The sequence below is a fragment of the Vipera ursinii genome (genome assembly GCF_947247035.1).
Source record: "Vipera ursinii genome assembly, chromosome: 1".
Classification (NCBI taxonomy): Eukaryota; Metazoa; Chordata; class Lepidosauria; order Squamata; family Viperidae; genus Vipera; species Vipera ursinii.
This window is the reverse complement of record NC_139512.1, coordinates 96907125-96929277: the sequence shown is the minus strand read 5'-3', so window position 1 is coordinate 96929277 and position 22153 is coordinate 96907125. Positions and strand designations below refer to the sequence as shown.

The window sequence follows — 22153 nt, the reverse complement described above, 5'->3', positions numbered from 1 at the left end:
TAACATCTTAAGTAGATATAAATCTTAAAGTTTCTTTTTTTAGTCCAGAGGAAATTTGATTAATTTCCAAATGTGATCTTTTGAATAGCTTTGATGATTTACAGAAAGAGTATTAATGATCTTCTTTCTGTAATATAGAGATTTTATAAGATTGGAAAAGGACATTTACTTATCGTAATGCTACCATAATCACAAGATTTCCCATCAAAGTAACAGATATAGGTAGTCCTCAACTTACAATTGATTGCTTAGCAACCATTCAAAGTTCCAATGGACCTATCTGGGGTCTAATCCATATTCCATGTTCTGATGATCCCGTGACTACCCTTCAGGTGCTTGGCAACCAGGCCCCATTTATGGCCATTTGCAGCGTGCTACAATTAGGTGACCAAGTTTTATGACTGTTTTGCCAAAAGCAGCAGTTATTTCTGGTTTTTTTTTAGTAAAATTGGCACCAAAGGGTTGATTCACTTAACAACTGTGTCATTTGCTTAACAACAGCAGCTTTCACTTAATGACTTCACAACAAAGGTCATAAAATTGGGTTGGTCACATGACCAACCTGCTTTCCTGCCATCATGACTTACTGGGCAGACTCCATTATGGTAGTAACTTGAGAACGACCTGTACATTCAGAATATAGTTGGTTGAAATAATTATTTTCTTGAATTTAGCAAGAACTCATTTGATGAATTTGATGCCAAACCAATAGGTGGCAAGGGTAACTCCTGAAATCAGGGGGTATTTGGGGGGGGCTGTTCTCATCTCATCTCTATTGCCGGCAGACAATACCCAGGGGGCGGGCCTTTCTGTGGGGGTGCTGGCCCTTTGGAACCAGCTGCCTGTAGAGCTGAGGACTGCCCCTGACCTCCGCTCGTTCCGCCAGGACCTGAAGTCCTGGCTCTTTGAGCTTTCTGGCCTGGACTGAGGGTATTAATTGGGGTTTTAATTGGATTTTAATTAGGATTTTTATATTCAAGGTTAATATTATTTTAATTGTTTTAATTTTTGTAATTGTGGTATTGTTTTCTTTTAAAAAACCTTGTGAACCGCCCTGAGTCCTACAGGAGAAGGGCGGTATATAAGTCTAATAAACTAAACTAATAAACTAAAACCTCTCTACAGTAATATGAAATCACATTCAGGGTTGTGAGATACTATGAAGTTCAACATCAACTCAGCTTAGGATTTAGTGACTTTGTTGATAGCCATGGAAATGTTACAATTTGTCAGCAAGCCCGGACATAGAATAGGGCACACCCTAAATAAACTATTTCCCATCTAAGCATGGCTGTTTGTAGAAGAGGGGCAAGAAGGAACAAGTGCATCACTTGCATTACTCTATTTGCTCTAGTTTTTTTCTCTTAGGTATAACTTTCAAAAATTCATTCCATTTCCTTTGGCAAATACAATTATCTGTCATCTAGGGTTTGATATTTTAATACAGTACTCTTCACCTTAAATGTGGAACAACCTGCCTCCAGAAGCTGTGAATGCTCCTACACTGGATGTTTTTAAGAAGAGACTGGACAACCATTTGTCTGAAATAGTATAGTGTTTCCTGTCTGAGTAGGGGGTTGAACTAGAAGACCTCCAAGGTCCCTTCCAACTCTATTAAATAATAATAACAACAACAACAACAATAATAATAATAGGAACTGCTTCAATCCTGCAACAATATCTGTAATACCATAAATGCCTATCCCAGGTCCTTGGTAAGGACTTGATAGGTAGATAAAAATGCCAAATCCAGTCTGAACATCTGGCTGACTGAATAATAATAATAATAATAATAATAATAATAATAATAATAGAATAGTTTTCCTTTAAATGGCAGGGGGAAGGGGATTGGTAATGTTTTAAAATGCCCTAAAAACAACAAGTAATAGAAGAGCTGTGAGTTAACATTAGCAGGAGCTACTTTGTGTTATCTATCTACATATGGCTGGGCACGGGTAGGGGCCTCCAACGTAAACCTAACAAGAGGCCCCTGGTTTGTTTTTTTGTTGAAATTTTTTCGGGGGTTAGGGAGGAGGGAGGGTACTTCTTTTGGTTGTTTGGACGAGGGGGGCAGTCCAACAACCTCTGTTCAGGCCAGTGCCGAGGCGGATCGCGGGGCGGAGGAGCGGGGGTCGGTTGCTTCTGGGGCTCCAGGGCCAGTCGTGGGATTACCCATTCCCACGACGTTAGGGAATGGCAGCAGGTGTAGGAACAGAGGGCCGTATCGATCTCAGGGAAGGTCTCTCCGCTGCTTACAAGCGGTGAGGCACTCCGACCCTCTGGCTCCGCCCCAAGGTCCTGGGAGTGAGGATGTGCAGCCTCCTGAGCTCCGGCTGGTGTACTTGAATGCCAGGTCTGTCGTTAACAAAGCTCCTCTCGTCCGTGACTTGGTCGAGGGTGAGCAGGCGGACCTGGCTTGCATCACGGAAACTTGGTTGGGCCCAGAGGGCGGTATTCCTCTGGTTGATCTTTGCCCACCAGGTTTCCGGGTGCTGCACCGGCCTCGGGCTCAGGGTAGGGGTGGGGGAGTGGCTGTTGTTATAAGGGAGACCTTGTGCCCACGGGAGGCCACCGTTCCCCAGATAGTCGGGTGTGAGTCTCTCTTTTTGAGATGCGGCCCTGGTGCGCAGTTGGGCTTGCTGCTGGTGTACCTTTCACCTAGTCACGCAGCAGCAGCCCTGCCTGAGCTTCTCGATGTCCTCTCTGGGTTGGTGATTGAGTTCCCAAAACTTATAGTTTTGGGGGACTTCAATCTACCATCTCTGGGAGGATCATCTGAGTTGGCTTGGGAGTTCATGGCTTCCATGACGGCCATGGACCTGACGCAAGTAATTTCGGGACCGACTCATGAGGGAGGCCACACCCTTGACCTAGTTTTCTTATCTGGACGGTGGTTAGATGATCTTGGTGGGGGCTCCCCAATTGTTATGCCCCTGTCATGGACCGATCATCATCTCCTGCGGCTGGTCTTCCATTTTGCCACCCCCCGCCGTGGGTGTGTGGAACCTATCAAATGGTACCGCCCCAGACGCTTAATGGATCCCCAGAGGTTCCAGGCGGCGCTGGGGTCCCCACCTGCCTCCCTTGCTCACAGCTCGGCAGATGCCTTAGTGGAAGCCTGGGAAAGGGCAGCCACTGAGGCTCTTGACCGAGTTGTACCCCTGCGGCCCCTGACCCGGTGCAGATCCCGTCGAGCCCCATGGTTCTCCGTGGAGCTCTGGGAGATGAAGCGTCGGAGACGGGGCCTAGAGAGCGGTTGGAGATCCAGCCGATCCGAATCCGATCGATTGCGACTAAGAACCTATACTAGGTCTTATCTCGCTGCGATAAGGGAGGCGAGGTCTAATCACTTCGCCACCCTTATCGCGTCCGCAGATAATCGCCCGGCCGCCCTGTTTAGGGTGACTCGCTCCCTCCTGAATCAGGAGGTGAGGGAGGATCCCTTGCAGGGTCGTGCCGAGGAGTTTAACCAGCATCTGTTGGACAAAATCGCTCGGATTCAGACCGGTCTGGACTCTGACTGGGCAGAGTCTGTCGAGCAGGACACGGGTGGTCTTGTCGATATCACCTGGGAGGAGTTTGATTCTGTGACTCCGGAGGAAGTGGACAGGATCATGGGGAGGCTGAGCACCACCACATGTTTATTGGACCCGTGCCCTTCCTGGCTGGTCTATGCAGCCCGGGAGAGGACACGCAGCTGGTTCCAGGCAGTTATATCGGCTTCTTTGAGTGAGGGTAGCTTCCCCGCCGTCTTGAAAGAGGCGGTGGTGAGGCCTCTCCTCAAGAAGCCTGTCTTGGACCCAGCTGTATTGAACAACTTTCGTCCTGTCTCCAACCTTCGCTTTCTTGCGAAGGTTGTTGAGAGTGTGGTGGCACATCAGCTCCCTCTGGTCCTGGATGAAGCGGATTATCTAGACCCGTACCAATCGGGTTTCAGGCCCGGGTACAGCACGGAGACGGCATTGGTCGCGCTGGTGAATGATCTCTGGAGGGCTCGGGACAGGGGGCATTCCTCTGTTCTGGTCCTATTAGACCTCTCAGCAGCTTTCGATACCATCGACCATGGTATCTTGCTGCGGCGTCTCGGGGGATTGGGAGTGGGAGGCACGGTTTTACAATGGTTCTCCTCCTATCTCCAGGGACGCTCGCAGTCGGTGTTGGCAGGAGGGCAGAGGTCGACCGCGAGGTCTCTCATTTGTGGAGTTCCTCAGGGGTCGGTCCTCTCGCCTCTCCTGTTCAACATCTATATGAAACCGCTGGGTGAGATCATTCGTGGTTTTGGAGTTGGGTATCATCAGTATGCTGATGATACCCAGCTTTTCTTTTCGACCCCAAACCACCCCAGTGATGCCCTCACCGTGATGTCCCGTTGCCTGGAGGCGGTTCAGGTCTGGATGGGGAGGAACAGACTTCAACTCAACCCCGACAAGACCGAGTGGCTTTGCATACCTTCATCCCGGGTTTATTCGGACATTCCACCTCTCGCTATGGGGGGCGAATTATTACCCCCCGTAGATAGGGCTCGCAACTTGGGAGTCCTCCTAGATTCACGGCTCACCCTGGAAGACCACATAGGAGCTGTGACTAGGGGGGCTTTCGCCCAGGTTCGCCTGGTGCGCCAGTTGCGGCCCTAAGCCGGGATGATCTATGCACGGTCACTCACGCGCTCGTGACCTCTCGACTAGACTACTGCAACGCTCTCTACATGGGGCTGCCCTTGAGGACCACCCGGAAGCTCCAACTGGCACAGAATGCAGCCGCGAGAGTTGTGTTGGGAGTTTCCTGATACTCCCATGTCACACCTCTGCTCCGTGAGCTGCATTGGTTGCCAGTTGTCTTCCGGGTGAGATTCAAGGTACTAGTTATGGTATTTAAAGCCCTACATGGCAGGGGTCCGGAGTACCTTAGGGAACACCTGCTGCCGGCGTCAACTTCCCTCCGCCCTGTGCGTTCCCACAGAGAGGGACTCCTCAGGGTGCCACCGGTCAGAGAATGTAGATTGGTGGCCCCCAGGGGGAGATCTTTCTCTGTGGGCGCCCCGGAGCTTTGGAACCAGTTACCAGTTGAGCTCCGGACGGCGCCCGATCTTCGCTCCTTTCGCCGCGATCTGAAAACATACCTGTTCGAACAAGCCGGCCTGACCTGAGGGGGGATTGGTGGGGTTTTTTATTATCATTTTATTGGGGTTTTATTAATGTATTTATTGTTTTTATGGGCATGTATTTAATTACTTTTTAATTTTTGTAACTTTGTGTTTTATTCTTGCCCTGTACACCGCCCTGAGTCCTTCGGGAGAAGGGCGGTATAGAAATATTAATAAATTAAATTAAAATATAGAGTCAAATTTTACCTCGTGGCATCAGTCCAACTGAGTGAAGATAGAGTGGGAATTGTAGAGTTAGGCTGAAAATAGAGAAATATTATGATTCCCCATCCTTTATGACCCATTAATATTATTACAGCATTTCAGTTTTTCAGGTATTGACTACTTAGAGAAATGGTTGATTTTTTTTCTCTTGTACAAATCAAACCATCCAGACGTTTCAGCATTCATGTACAATTATTGACATGCTTAAGATGAAACTTCCTGCTCAATATGAATGGAAAACACATCTGTTTTATATGTTGTTACATCTGGCCACAATGTCCATACTTAAATTTTCTAGCAAGTACCCAGTACAGAGAAGCATTTTAATAATCACAATGTGAACATAAAATAGCTTTTAAATTTTTCCCTTGTTTTCCTGAATAAAAAATAGTTAGGAACAAGAACAGAATAAGAAATTGGGTGTCCGATCTTTTATCTATAAATAGAATGGGCAGCTTTGTCACCAATGAAATAAAATGTTCCTCTCCCAGCTTTCAAGTAGCTTTACTTTCATCTTAAAGAGAAAAATTCTGTAAGTTCAGCATAAGAGTATTTGCCTGGGTTCTTTTTTTTTTGCTGACTGCTGTGTAAAAATCATTTATTTTTTACTGCCCCCCAACATCTAGCAATAACTTTCCTCAAAGCTGTAATATTGTCCTTTCTACCAAGAATGACTGACAAAAGCAGAGCCCTTAGCCTTTTTGGACTGGTGGGACATTTAAGAGTGTGTTGGCCATTCTTATAAAATGTTTGCAGCAGGAGGGTTGCCCTTCACAAGTTGAAATTGTTGGCATAACCAGTTACAAAAAGAGTGTGTGTGAATATGTGTGCATGTGTGTGCGTGTGTCCAAACTATTAAATGCCTACCCTGTGCTCCTTTTTTTGCCTTACAAGTGTCCTTTTTAAGTCAGGCTAAGCCCAAGAATTGTTTGTTTGAAGAGCAATTCAGCCAGAATTTAGTTCTTTATTTGCCTACAACACAATAGACAGAATCTTGCCAGATTCTACTCTTGCCCTAACTGATACACCCCAGAAGATCTAGGCTAGGGAGTGGCTATCCTAACTCTCTTTCTCAGCCTCCTAACCAGCTCCAGGCTGTGCTGCCTCTTGTCTCATCCCCCTTTATGGAATGGGCTCCCCACTTCTTGGGAAACTGCTGCTTTATTGTAGTCCATTACACCAGCTCCCCCTTCATGGGCACCAATTCTCACAGATAGGCATTGCCTGTTCTTCAGATATTCATTCCTCATTTTTATGGGGAACAGAAATATTCAGAGGGAGGGGTGGAGGAATGCTGAAGGATTGCATTTTTGCTTTGGAGAATTTCATCCTACTATTTCTCTTGAAGAAAATGATGATTAAAAGAAAAAGATACATCTGATAATTCAAAAAGCCTGACAGGCATAACAAATGATAGGGGGGAGGGCACACTGAAGTCTACAGAAGCTGCATTTGGGGTCTCATTGTCAAGATTTTGAAACAACCAATATTTAAATAACCTGGAGCTATAAAGGTCATTTAACAAACTACTTTAAACATGCCTCCCACGTATTTACAACTGACAGAACAAATCAAATGTTATACTGTATTAATCTGTGTTCATTCTAAACACATAAGCGGTCTCAAAAGCAATCACAGGCAGCAGATCCAATCTCATGTTCAGTTCTTCTTAATATCTTAATATAGAATATATTTGCCAAAGACAACACACAATAAATTAGAATCTTTCCCTGGTACCTGTCGTATGCACAGTGTGAATATGTTGTAGCGTGCATGGAGCCTAAAAAGAGAAAAGGTATAACTGTGTCTTCAAAACAGCATTTTCTTTTCATGCTTGCCCAACAAGTGTCTGATGAAATTGGATTGTGAGTTCCAGAATACTCAGCTAGCCCTGGTCCATTCCTGGGAATTTTGGAAGTGGTCATCCCATTCATCATGAGGGTATAAGCCTGGAGTAAACCAGGCCAGACCGAAACCAAAAATAAAATAAATCCAGGTGCTATCCTTGAGGAGCCCTGGTAGCGCAGTGGTTAAAGTGCAGCATTGCAGGCAAACTCTGCCAACAGCCTGGAGTTTGATCCTTCCAGGGCTCAGGGTTAACTCAGCCTTCCATCCTTCTGAGGTCGCTAAAATGAGGACCCAGATTGTGGGGGCCAATATGCAAATAATGCTTCTGCATTGTAAACCACCAAGGAAGCGCTGTAAAGCATGGGCAGTATATAAGCCTAAATACTATTGCTATCCCACTCAAAATATCCGATTTTAAGTTTCCCTTGTTTGGTTTCTGATATATATTCAACCGTGTGTACTATAATTAGAATTATTACTGAATTTTTGTTTAAATGTTTAAAATATCTCTTGTTTTTGAGCAGCAAATCCAATTGAATTTAGTCTGTCTCAGAACTTGGGCAGACCTAGTTAGTCCTTGCTTGGGAGATCAATAACTAATCCCAGAGCTGTGGGTGAGACTAGCACTTTGAGACATTATCCTGAAAGAATGTAAACTATCTCTGTAGTTAGTTGCCAAAAGACTTACACTGAAGGAAGCTCTGAGATTTGCAGAGTCAGTGTTGCAAATTTGGATTCGAGGCTACTTGCTAGTCTTTTTAGAAATCCCATGTTCACTGTTGACATTCAGAATCAAATGGATATTCACTGAGATATGATAAGGCTTTTGAGACAAGTTGCATAGTAACAGGACTGACTCACATTCAGCATACCTCTCAGCCTCAGTGGGCAAACCAAGAATGAATGGCAGGTTGGAATTAGGCCCCACCCACAGTTCTCCAGACCCACTGCCAGGAACAACTAGCTCCATACGTATTTTAGTCTGAGGACTTTTCAGAGCAGCCTTTGGTGGCAACCTGTTCTCCAGTGAACAACTCTGAGAAATTCTTAGTAAGAAGTAACGAATCTGGTGGTCATTCCAGAGAGCCATGTCTGGCCAAAACCTCACATTGGAAGCTCAAAGAGTGAAATATCAGGCCTGGCAGATGCTCTAGAGGAGGGGTCTTCAAACTTGGCTACTTTAAGACTTGTGGACTTCAACTCCCAGAATTCCTCAGCCAGCCAGGGCTGGCTGAAGAATTCTGGGAGTTGAAGTCCACAAGTTTTAAAGTTGTCAAGTTTGAAGAGCCCTGCTCTAGAGGGCCCTGACAATGCCTTTTTTGCTATAGCAGCAAGAAAACAAATGACATGACTTATGGAAGGCATGTTAAGTTTAAACAACTTGTTTTGGTCAGTGGATGGTGGCAGACCATCAAGCACAGTTTTCTCATCTTAGTCAAAAAGTCCTCACAGGCCATGCAGAAGCTCGAGAAATGTTTTGGTTTCTAGGTTTTTCAGCTTCAGCTCTACTAACAAATTCAGAGCTACAGAACAACTTGACCAACTGAGTCTAATAACGTCTTTCTGAACCACTTGTTTTAGCCTGCCAAGTGCCTGAACACCCCATATGTTTTAATCCCACGTGAGCTGCAAAACCAGAAGGACTATCGCCTACTTAGTGAGCCATGATTAGATAGTGGGTGGGTTGCGTTTGGTTTCATGGGTCCAAAGCTGCACGGGCCTATTCCAAAGGAACGCACTTGTCACCTGTGGCCAGCTTTTATTATGACCCTGTAGATTGGCTGCTAAAACTCTATTAAAATCAAACAGCTTTCAGTAGTATTACTGCATAGAAATACCACAGTCTTGGCCTATAAATGCGAATGTGTGATTATGTTTTTTCCCAGTGTGGGCCTTTTAATTTGTTCACTGCAATTTCAGGTTATTTAAAAAGCTCACCTTTCCTTCCCTCCCCCACTTCTTCTATATAGACATTGTCAACTGTGACTTGAAGTCAACGCTGAGAGTGCTCTACAATCTGTTCACCAAATACAGAAACTTGGAATGAAGAAAAGCACATCAGGAAGCCACAGGTGGCCAAATTGGAACCAAACAAAAACGCTCACCTTTCTTTGCCGTCATTCTCAATTTACACTACACTTTCTTCAAAAGAAAGGGCACTGCTTCTTGGAATGTTCTTTGTTATTAAATTTCAATATTTTTATTAGGTCAATTTGAATTCAGAAATATTAGCAAGTGAAATCTGCTGGAAGGTAATGCGTTTGATTGGGGAGAAAAAGCAGGTTGCTATCTGAATTAACTCTTGGTTTTAACTGCCTTTTAGTTTCTTAGAGAATAAGCACCAGACACATATCCTGATCCACAACAAGCTAAGCTAAATTACTGCCAAACAAGAAATAAGAATCTGCTCCAATGAGCTGTTTGGAGGAAACCTCATGCACACTGCTTTTATATATCTGTGGAGGATCTGTTTCCTTGTGAACGACACTGTTTCATTTGCCTAAACTTCTCTAATGCTTCTCCGTCTTGTCACGGGGTTCCTCCCTGCCACACTAAGGACATAATTGGAAACCCAGACTTTGATTGCATTGGGCTTTTTCATCAGTACTGGAGCTGAAACAGAGTTCTAGTCTATGCTGTTTTTCCCTTATAGTCACAGAGGTCCTGACTGATAGGAACAATATCCCCCTTACTTATAGCAGCACTCAAAAACTTTTAGCATTCATGCTACAAATTGCTCTTTAAGGTATAGATGGTCCATGGAATGATATAAGTTGAAATGTGCCAGTTTAATTAAGTTATGGATTCTACTGCTTATTCTCTCTTCCCTCCCTTCCCCTCTGAATGTTAAATGTTTATTTGGGGCAAATGATCCATTTTATTTATGATCCAAAGGACATGAGGAAGGGAAAGAGGGAGGGGAAAGGAGAGAGAGAGAGAGAGAGACCACGTATATAATTTGATGATGCAAATAAAACAACTTGTGTCACTATATGGGGCCAACCTTTTGTTCCCATTATATACATTCCACATATTTTTTTCATTCCTATAAAGTCTGCATGAATATATGCAACTGTGCACTTAAGATAATACACATTATGGTATCTTTGGTAGTAAAGTAATCTTGTTTACTTGCAAAGACTGAGGTACGAAATATGCACATACTTTAAAAGTGTGGAAAATATACAGCAAGAAGGTCAATACAGTGCCATAAAAGTTGGAAATATAGCTGGGGTTTGTTCTGTCAGGGTACTGAAATAAAATAAAAATAAGCTTTGTTTACTTAATGATAATGAAAAGGAAAGAATATAATTGATAACAGTAAGATAGATTTAAAGAAATACAAAAGAAATAACAAAAACACAGAAAGAGAAGTGTTTATGTTTAACTTGTTTTCTGAATACCTCAGATGAATGAGAAATTCTAAACATTTACAGAAAACCAGACAACGATGTACTGTTGGTTTTGAGCAACAGAATTAGCTTGCATACAGAAAAGTATAAATTTTAGTATAATATATTTTTTATTCAACTTGATTTACACTTATTTTGTATTGAAATTTTAGAGCAGTCTAAAATGTATTCTCTATGGAAAATGATAAACTTAAATGTAAAATAATAATCTCTACCTATTTTATAAAGTTAGATTCTGATTTTAAATAAATCTTCCATTTAGTGTCTTTAGCTATTGCACAGTAAGCTTTTTTTGTAGTTCAAAGAAAACTGTTACGTGATACAAGGTCATCATACCTTTTGCTTTCCAGAAGTTGAGATGGTGCTATAAGTATTCAGTGGCCCAGATCCAATTTCATCCAAAACTTCACTGTAGTAAATTTGCCATGAAGTATTTTATAGGGTTTGTATATTGCTCAAATTACTATAAGAATTGTTTATGAGGGGTTTATGTGCCCAAGTAAAACCTTTGTTCATATATTCAAATGTGATTTGTTAGATGCCATTATTCCTTGTATGAGGATTGTGATATAGATGATATATAAAATATGTCTAAATTATTTTATAATATGTTCAAGGGGACTAATTCTCTGCCCATTGTCGGCAGACAGGTTAAGTTTAATGTTCAGAGATATTGAGTAGAGCCTAGCTAATATCTTTGGATATTGGATTCTGGATTTATGTTCAGTTTGATTTAATCTCCTTGAACAGCAACATATTTTGCCATGTGCAGAAGCTCCAGGAAAAAGCTGCACTGCTTACATTGCAAAATCAAAATTAACATGGTGAAGGGGAAAGATTGGAATATTTGGTGATTGCCAAGAAAAGCAACAATTCCTCATCAAGTCATTACTTAAGCTAAGTAAGGGGGAGGGGGAAGTTACATCATGCCAACCATTTATGACCCTTTTTTTTTTGAAAAAGAGAAAAAAGCACAACATTGACAAGCTTGAACTCTTGTGTAATGTAAACAAGCATTTTTTTTTTAAAAAAAAACAATTTTCTTATAATAGGATAATATATCCAATGTAACGGTGAAACAATAAGCATCCCTTGTTATTATTGGGTACAACTTAACTGTTTAATTTTATACATAAGGTTTGTGTTTTTTCCAGTAAAGGAATAAATTCTTGAAAAATGTTTAACTAGTCAACAAAAAGTAAAGCAAGCAAAACTGTACCAAAAAAAAGTATCTTTCCATTTCTAATCAGGTTACGTAGAAACCAATAGTTGATGTGTGTATGTGTGGAAACAGTATTATATTGTAATTTGAGTTTCTAAGTGAAAGCAGAGTTGCAGCAGCTTAATCTACACATACGTTAGATTAAGAAAGTGAAGTGGAATTTAACCCGCTCCATTCACTAGAGAGTTCTTTGTTTTCCCAGATATATTTCTGAAGACGTTTTTGTCAATTGTATCTCTGAAAGGAGAATACATAGCGCAAACACACTTTCTCATCAGGCAAGAGTTATGTTTTCCTCTTGATTCAGGATGACAGGATAGATTTATAGCTCTAAGTTCTTGGCAGATACGGGAGGAAGGAAGCCTATATATCCATAATATCCATGCTTGAACATCCCGAGGGCATTGCCTAACTTTAAAGTGCTTTCTGCAAATCGTGATTTTTGTTAATTGTGTTTTCTTATGAACTTGTCAAACCACAAAATGAAGTTTTTGAAGTGCATTTTGATCAAAATTGCAAGCTAGGTATTTGATCAGCAAATGACTCGTGAATACTGAGTTGCTTCCATTTTCAAATCTACAAGTGGTTGACAATTGAAGGTGCTTTCTGTGATTTTGCAAAATGGGTGGATATAGTTCTAGCAGCTTCTGTTTTAACTGAAGAGCTAGTTCTATATTATAAAAAATATATATTATGAACATGCAATTGTTTGATAATATTCATAGCCAAGCATTACATAGCTTGCATAAATTGAATCTTTCTTATATTTCTCATGGAGATATTTCATCGCTATGAAGCTAATGTGCAACAGAACCTATAGATTATATCTAATATTTATTGCATTTGCGAAAAAATATAAGAAAATATACTATTGTACTAGCAGCTTCATTTCTGTATCAAATATAGATTTCAAATTTATTAAAATTCATGTTTACGTAAATGCATAAATTTGCCACGTTTATTTGATAATTGAAGATATGTTTTATATGGAATCTGTCCCTCTGATAGTTGTTAAAGTTTAGGAAAGCTTTTGGGCCAACCCTGCCTAACCTATGATGTCAATTATTTTTCTTGCTGTTCAGAGAAATAAATATATTAAAAATAGCGTACTTATATGAAGGAATAGCAGAATCTCTGGATTTTGAAAACGACAGGCCTATCAGCTGAGGGGAAGAAAGAGAAGATTAAATAAAAACCACTGCAGTGTTGTAAATGGCGTGGACATATTTTTTTTGTTTGCACTTCTCTTTCCTACCTAGTGAACTCAGTGCCTATGGGACCATGTCTAGCGTATGTGGACTCATAGTTTATGAGGTACAGATTTTTGAACTGATGCCTCTGCACTGAAGGGGGAATCCACGAATGCTGCAGTTTGCACATTCCTTTCACCTTGAAAATGTAATTGCTCTTTGGTGCTCTCTGAGCTTGCTTGTTTTCTTGCAGACGTTTCATTTCCCAAACTAAGTAACCTAATCAGTGCTAGTAAGCTTGCTGTCAACTTTATATTCTGGTGGCTTGCCTGTCAGTATTGGTGGGGTTGGTGACAGGCAAGCCACCAGACAAGCTGATAGCAAATAGCGCTCCTTACCAGCACTGATGATGTTACCTGGTTTGTATAATGAAACGTCTGCAAGAAAACAAGAAAGCTCAGAGAGCACCAAGGACCCCTCATGTCAACCCTGTGCTACAAATATTCTCCTTTATTAATGTGATTGCTATTGTTCCACAGTTAATAATGGCCATGCATTTATTTACACACAATATTGGGAAGATCAGAATTTAAATCCTAAAAACCTAGAGTTACATTCGACGTGGTGTGAACAGGTTTCTGTTCACAAGATAGCCTCATCTCTCACTTTTTGCTTTTGTGATGAACCCTTGAAATCTGCTGCAGTGGTTTCAGAAATTCTTTGCTGCAGATTCTCAGGTTGTTTGGGGGTGGGAGGAATGTTTTCAGCCAATGATAATGGAAGTGAAGAGTCAAAAGATCAGAGAAACACTCTGAAAGCGCCCTGACACCCAAGGCTGAGAAATGAATGTCAAAAAGTCTGCTATCACCTAAGGGCAGAGGAAACTCAAGAACTGACATAATATAGCTAGATTCCTAGATTCTGCAGTAGCTGATCTTCACTATAAGGGCTTCCTTGGCATCTGCAGTAAAGTCATCTCATCTATTTGTGTCTTGGGCTTGAATCTGCTGCTATTTTAATTCATCTAAAGTTCATTATCTGAAAAATATAAATTTTGTAAGCAAGTTCAGTCAGGCCCAGTACTGAGGCAACATTGATTGATCTTCTTGATGATCTCTAGTAGGTTTGGAATAGGATGGTACATCCATCCTGGCCCTCCTTAATCTCAGTAGCCCTCAATGCTATCTCCAGCTCAGGGGATTGGTAATGAGAAGTACTGTATTACAGTGGTTCTCCTTTCAACAGGGCTGGTTCCAGTCAATGGTGAGAGGTGTAGAAGTTGACCTGAGACCTCTGCTCTGTGGCAGGCCTCAGAGTTCTTCTCTCCTCCCACTCCTGTTTAACATACACCTGAGGCTACTGGATGAGGTCATGCCAGTTTGAGGTTCATATTATCAGTATGCTAATGATACCTAATTATATCTTTCAACCTCAGGCCAACCAAATGATTCTGCTGTGATTCTTTCCCAGTCTCTGAAGGCTGTGGGGATCTGGATGGGGGAAATAGGCTTTGGCTCACCCCTGGCAAGACTAAGTGGCTACTGGATTTAAGTATCTAGCTCTGGAGATTTTCTGTCTTTAATTCTGCCTGGCAATGCATTTCCCCAGATGGAGCAGTTCAGAAAATTTGGACTCAGTTATAGCTAGGGAGATGTTTTCACAGTTTTGTCTTTAGGAACAGTTATCCCCATTCTTAGATCATAGTGACTCCTGCCTTAGTCACTTCCTATAACATGGTCTATATGGGACTGCCCTTGAAGAATTTTCAGCAGCTGCAGCTGATCCGGAATGCAGTGATGCAATTAATTTGATGTTTCTTATTACGCATGTATAACACTGCAGTGCAAGCTGCATTGGCTCTGAGAAGGCTACTGTATACCATGCTCGGTGCTTGCTATCACCTATAAAGCCCTGCATTTGCTATTTGCAGGATCACTTCTTGTTTCTGCACACCCCACCAGCTCTTACAGAGAGGATGGGCTCCAAGTCCTTTTCATCAAGCGGTGGCATCGTTTTGGACCCGGGAGCCATGCCTTCCATCTGATAGTGCCTGTCCTGTAGAACAGCAGAGGCCCAGATGGCTCCGACCCTGTTAGCTTTTTGTAAGGCACTGAAGACCAGGCTGTTTCCCCAGGCATTTGGGCTAGGTTAGACGAGCTCTACTGGTAATGCTGCTTTTATGACTTGGGTTTATTGTTTTAAGCTCAGGTGTCATGGCTGTATTGTTTCAACTTCGTTCGCTGTCCAGAGTTACCATTGAGATGGGCAGCCATATAAATCATATAACTAAAAAAAAACAAAAAAGTCAGATAGGCTAAAGAAACTGCCTGATAAGAATATTGTTCCAGTTTGAAAGCATTTCTGAACATCTGTGCTGCTATCATCTTGACTGGGCTTGAGAACTAAGCCAATTTATTTCTGCCTCAGCCAGAGTGTGTTTGAAACTGCTGTAAACCTAAAATTTTCTTTAAAATGCTACAGCTCTCTATTAGGCTTCTGCAGAGCCTCAAACCTCCTCCTTGAATAGCCTTTGCAGATCTTTTGAAGGGAAAGGTGACTTGATAGCTGTGCATCTCCCCCCTCAGAATATCCACTCAAGACTATTTTACAAGACAAATGTACCCAACCTGGGGAGGTTTATGTAAAGTCCATTTTATCGCTTTGTTGGAAAGAAGGTGAAAGACTGTTCACTCTGCCTCAGCCTTGTACAGTTGGCAGAACCTGCTTTTGAAGATTGGAGATAAAAAATTGGAACAGTATGGAAATGCCCTAAATTAGCTGAGTTACAGGCTTATGTATTTATCCTGTTTTCCAACTGTTGTTCTTCTACCACAAAAAGAAGAACTGTAAGTACTGTAAGTTCATCTTGTGATATAGAGAGATAGGTAGGTAGATAGGTAGGTAGGTAGGTTTAAGTAGATATAGATGAGAGAGTAAGGAACACACAAACACAATACACACACACATGCTGATGGGGATTTTAATACAGCAAGCTTATGAGCCTGATTGCATAGATATTAAAAGACACTTCATCAGTGTAATTGATCTTTGACTATTTTTAAAACAGATCTTTTTACTGACGTTCCAAATTATTATTCTTGATCCTTTTCAGTGTTTTATGTGTTCACTAACCTGCTACATACCATAGCAAAAGGATGTTTGTATTTCACTACAGTACAGTAGCCAGAATGTCATGTCTGTTTTGAAAACACATTATGGCAAACATTGGTTGTTGTTTCATTTGCTTTAGCTTCCTCACCAAAAGTGTTTGTTAAAATTGTAAGGAATAAAATCACATCTGTTTAACAAAGTCTCTTTCTGAATAGCAATATATAACGTTTGTATTATAAAAACTTTAAACACCTATAACATGTAACAGCTGTAATCGTGGGGTTTTTTTTTAATGGACGGTCCTTTCCTGTTACAGATAAACTAGCATACCTAAATGCTTCCATTCTTTCAGAAGTCATCTACAGTAATGAGGCTGAGAGGTTAGAATCAGGAATTTGAAGCAAGTACGTAATATCCCCTCCTGTGCACTAGATGGGATATAATCAATAAGCATTGAACCCACTGAACTAAACTAGCAAGCACTGTGTGGTAACTGCTGCTAATGTGTACGTGTGCTAATTTAATACTCATTTAAAGTCAATTACACATTGGCAAAATTCTTCGAACTCTAGATTTCAATACATTTTGAAATGTGTTTGATGTGGGGGAAAAATGGGCTGGTGTTGGAAATACATTCAGTAAATAACCTGAGAACTGCAGGAATTATTTTTCTATAATGTTAATGATCTTTGAACACCTGGTCCTGTGCGTTTTAATTTTAATACATTATTCTCTGTCATCTAGATAATTTAAAATGGTGCTCTTCAATTATTCTGTCTAATAAATCAGTTCACCTTCAACTGCTGCTTGAGTAACATTTTTTTAATAAATCTGTTATATAAACTGGGAAACAATAAATAATGTCTTTTGAAGGCTGTTTCATCATACATAATAATCTGTAGCTGTTGTTTTTTTCATTTGGATCTCCATTTTTTCTGTTATGGCTAATTAAATAATCAAATATCTGAATTAACTGTTGCTGAAGATATATGGCTACCTGGCTTTCAAATTGCAGACTGCAAATTGGCATTCATGATAGTTCTCCCATATCTAGATAAGTTTCCTAGTGAATGTTATACGTGCTTTTTACACTCTTTATGGAAATTGTATCTTCTGGGATGTCCAACAACAACTAAGCTAGTTACACACTGCTTTCTATTCTTTCTAGTTTGACTACAAACTTAGTTTGGAAGAAGACTGGTGACTATTGTAGGTAGAGATGCATATGCACAGCTTTGAGGGCAGGAAGTAAACAAGCATTTAAAATGATCAGAAGTGTATCAGTTAAAACATACCACCAAGAGTTCTTTACTGGGCCACTCACTACAAAGGGGCAAGACAAACACAAGTTGTCAAGGGAGGATATGAAAAGAATAGGAAGATAGCTCAAATGAACCATCGGCTGCTTTTCAGCTTAAAATGTCCCTAGGCCTATGGTATCTATTTATTCTCCTTGGAAAGCTTAGGATGAAGGTTCGCATTTCTGCATTCCTATATATGATGCCCCTTTTCAGAATAGGCCAACTTATATGTAAAATACAGAAAAGTGTTAATAAATAATAAGCGAAAGAATTTTGATGCATAAGATAGGAAAAGAGGAAAATGTAGCTAAATCTAGTTTCCACTAGCACAATTTCCAGTTCTTACATTTTCTGTCATTCCAACCACCCTTGCTTCCAGTGCTTTTTTTGTAAAAGTAAAAGGTGCCGGAACTCACACGTGTCATACAACCTGCCTTGCCTACCCTACAAGGTTCCATCCAAAAAAGGTGCCAGAACTCCGTTCTGAGCGTTCTATGAGGAAAAAAGCCCTGCTTGCTTCCATCATGTCCACACACCACTGCATAAATTGTTTTTAGTTCTTATCTGTAGATCGGAAAGGATGCTTGAGTAGTCCTTCTTTACTTCAATGAATTAGAGCCACAGAAGGCACATGGCCAGAGTTCAGTGGCAAAATACAAGCTTTGTAAGTAAAAGGTCAGAAGCAAGAGTTGGCAAGAGTCATTTAAGCACTCAATCCAAACCCACTGCTTAGGGCAGGGATCCAAATTAAAACATTCCCGGCAGATGGCTGTCCATCCTTTGCTTAAGAACATCCAGTGAAGGGAAGCCCACCACCTGCCTGGATAATTAGTTCTATTGTCAGATGGTTTGGGGAGATTTTTTCCCCCCTAACATTCAACTAGATCTATAGTCTTATCCATGATTGCATATTCTGTACTCTGGAATACTGAAGAACATCTTTTTTCCCCCCATGACATCTATTGATCAGTTCCACACATGATACTAAGATTATCAATCGGTTCATGTGGTATGTTAAGCTAAAACCAAACAAACCTCTTTACAGTTTGGTGTAATGATTGAACCAGGTCTATGTGATCAATTCTTGGACAGTAGGAATTTAAACCTTTCTCAGATACAATTTTAGTAATACCCTCCTTTCCTCATTCCCCTCTCCCCCATGCACCAGAAAGCTATGAAGAACAATGGGAGAAAAATATTCTGGTTGATACTTTTGAAAAATGGATGGTGTTTACAGAGAAGGTGATCTATGGGAGATCATCTTAAACTCCTCCTCTTTATGCTATAATATTCAGCATGACAGCTCTGTTTAATTTTTGAAAGCTGAATTCTGTTTATTAACCATACCATTAACATCCCTTTGAAGCTGAGGAAAAAGGGGACGTAAAAATTTCCAGATATAAAACTGTATGCTTCGGGCATGCAATGCAATCTGTCTTTAGCATTCTAGTAATAATTGACTTCTGATCTACATCTTAAGTTATGATGTCCAAATTGTTTGTCTCACACACACGTGTGTGTGTGTGTGCATGAACATACATACCACCCTACTTCACTAACTAATTTTAATTAACTTGGCCTGGACACAAGAGCTTTTTACAAACAAAAGCTATTAGACAAGGTGTAGCTTTCCAAGGAGTTTTATGAGCTCTTGTTGGAAACATACTGAAACAGAATTGAAAACATGAGGCCACAACAGTCATTGTTGCCATTTGATTCCATGACTCTGTCCCTAATCAAAACCAGCAGCATAAGTCTCCATTGTATTGATCAATTTGCCACCAACATATTTTCCCCTCAAATAGAAAACTGAATTGAAATGAAAAAAAGAAAAATATTTTCAGAACAATTATTTGTTTTATCCAGTTATATTATTCACATGTAATTTGCTGGGCACAAAAGAAAAAAGAAAAATGAGCAGTAGTTAAGGATAGAATTCAATGCCTTTTCTGGTGGCTTACATACTAACTGGTTAACTACTGAAGCTGGGCTGGAACAAAAAAGTTTTTGATTTAAATCAGGGAGACCATAGCTTGACACCCTTCTGTTGAAAATGTCCTTTCCATTACATCTCCAAATCAACATCTGCTTGTGTTGGTCTTGCATTTTTTTGCTTTAATGCTAAATAAAGAAACGAGGGATACTTTGGAAACCAGGAAACCTAAAGAAACCAGACAGTTAACTGTAGTTAAAGGTAAAGGTTCCCCCGCACATGTGTGCTAGTCGTTTCCAACTCTAGGGGCCGGTGCTCATCTCCGTTTCAAAGCCGAAGAGCTGGCACTTGTCCGAGGACATCTCCGTGGTCATGTGGCCGGCATGACTAGACGCCAAAGATGCACAGAACACTGTTACCTTCCCACCGTAGTGGTCCCTATTTTTCTACTTGCATTTTTATGTGCTTTCGAACTGCTAGGTTAGCAGAAGCTGGGACGAGTAACAGGCGCTCACTCTGTTACGCGGCACTCAGGATTCGAGCCGCCAAACTGCTGACCGTCTGATCGACAAGCTCAGCGTCCTAACCCACTGAGCCACCACGTCCCTTATAATTGTAGTAAGTAGTCATCAAAGTTCTGTTGATCTCCTTATGGCTAACTAAATACTTCAGCAGGTGTCTCTGCAATAAAGTCTGAATCTTCAGAAGGTAATATCTTGGAATCTAACTCTTGGAGAATTAAACCTAGTCGTAATTATGGCTCTGTTGGTGAAAGTTCTATCTGCTTTTTCACACACTTATCCATAGTGAAGTACAGTAAATCATCATCTAATGTCCTTCTAAATGATTATTCTCATGAAGCTTGTGGTAGAAAAGGAGTTGTAGTTGACACTTCTCTTCAGAATGTGATAGTACTTCAAGCTATTTCAGGATATTACAATTCAGGTGTTATACTGTGATGTCCTTGGGGGTCAGGATACATTAAGTACTACTTACTAAGTATGTTTTTTTTTAAATCTACCAGGCTTGAAGTTAAGGGTTTGGGGATTTTTTTTGTACAGTAAAAGCTAATGTATTAGCATACCTTCCTTGAAATGGATCTAAAACTAAATATTAGCTATGCTTTCCAACTGATAATATGTCACAAGAAGTGAAAGAAACTACTTTCCAAATGGTAGTTAAAGACTGCTAGCTATAGTAAAAAAAAGGAACTTCTTTTAGGCTGTCATTTTGGATATGTAAACATTTAGAAAACACTATTGTTGCCTCATCCCTCTTCTTCTAATTGTCCTATTGTGCGAACCATTTTTTAATAGCAGCATTGTGTCACTGATATTTAAGTAAAGCTCTCAGTTTAAATCAATGATTAAATGGCACCAAATGACTCACAGTATTGATTGCCTTTTGTTCAACTTGCATCAGATTTGGGGATGTTATTCACATCTACCTGAAAGAGAAATCTGATTCTTAGCTTTCAGATTCTGAGAATCTCAGGCTTTGTAAAAAGGAAAATCTGCTGGAGGGTGGAATATTTTGTAGCTTTTCTATCAGCCTCCAGTCCAAAATATCTGCTGCCTTAAAATAAGGACTGCTGTAAATTTTCATTCCTGGACCTGGGAACAGCCTTGAATTAAGTGAGATTTAAATCTCCGGGGGATATATTGTACTCAGGGTTACTGTTCTGTACTGTTACTGTAATATTATAGTATTAAAATTTTTGTCCATCCTAAGTGAAGAGAAAATATTTTCTTTAGCAAAAGAAAATCAAACATTTCCCCATGCTGATATTTTTTTAAATGTGAAAAGCAGGTTAAATGCTGTATAATTCTACAAAAGTCTCTTCAAAAAGATAAGTTATTTTAAAACATGTATCTCATCTCTGTCTTAGGACTGACCAAACCCCCAAACCTCTATTTTTCCTGATCCTCATCCAGTGTTTACAGCTGTGTAAAATGTTTTTGATCTTATGCAGATAGGATTTCTTTCAAGGATTGACTGCTCAGTGGCAAATATCTTTGGCTGCACATTTAAAATTAGGTTTTCAGGAAATACACTCGTGCTTAAACTCAACATATTCTCTATAAAAGAAACTATTCTGACCAATCAATCAAACCCAAAAGTTCAGCACAGTTGCTGCAGAGTAGGCTGTACTGATTATATTTACTTCTGCCTTCATGTATGTCCTTGCATCAATAGTGATATAAATAGCGCCTAAGGCCCAAGCCATTTTTTAAAAGATCATTTGATCTTTTAAAAAAGTGTATGCACAATCCCAGTACCAAATGGAAGTATCCCACTGAGTTTCAAAATATCAGCAACATTCAAGTTGTTTGAGATGGCAGACAATCAACACTTTCAATCAAAAACATTTTGTTACTTTACCACAGGAAAGGTAACGTTTCCTTGAGGAGGAATGTGAATCACGTTCCCAAAACTGGGCAGAGCCAGCACAAGGTTAAAGTGTGTAAATCTTCTTGCTCTAATTATGCCTGACATATTTAATGATTTTATTTCGTTGTTTTCAAAAGTATAGTGCGTTTTGGCAGCAACCTTGGGAACTTGGTAGGATTTTGTTGAAGACTTTGGGAGGAGGTGCATACAATTAGGGGGTTCTTGGTTAGTTTCAGGTCATGCTCCCCTACTCTAATAAAAGCTATTTTCTGAATTTAAGTAATGAAAATTGGGAGAGGGGAGGCAAAGGATAGAAAACTACATCTTTGCATATTTTCTGAGAGGGAAAAATGCTGCTGTTTCTTGTTTGTACTAG

General features: G+C 40.6%; 1 protein-coding gene across 1 annotated transcript in view; it reads left to right on the top strand.

Moving 5' to 3' along the window:
• PARVA (parvin alpha) overlaps nt 1-17119 on the top strand; it is an 88177-nt gene extending 71058 nt beyond the window's left edge. The window contains exon 13 of the mRNA XM_083355883.1: nt 9187-17119. Coding sequence (XP_083212009.1) covers nt 9187-9263 — 77 coding nt within the window. The 3' untranslated portion in view covers nt 9264-17119. The remainder of the gene's footprint in view (nt 1-9186) is intronic.
• Nucleotides 17120-22153: the final 5034 nt, after the last annotated feature.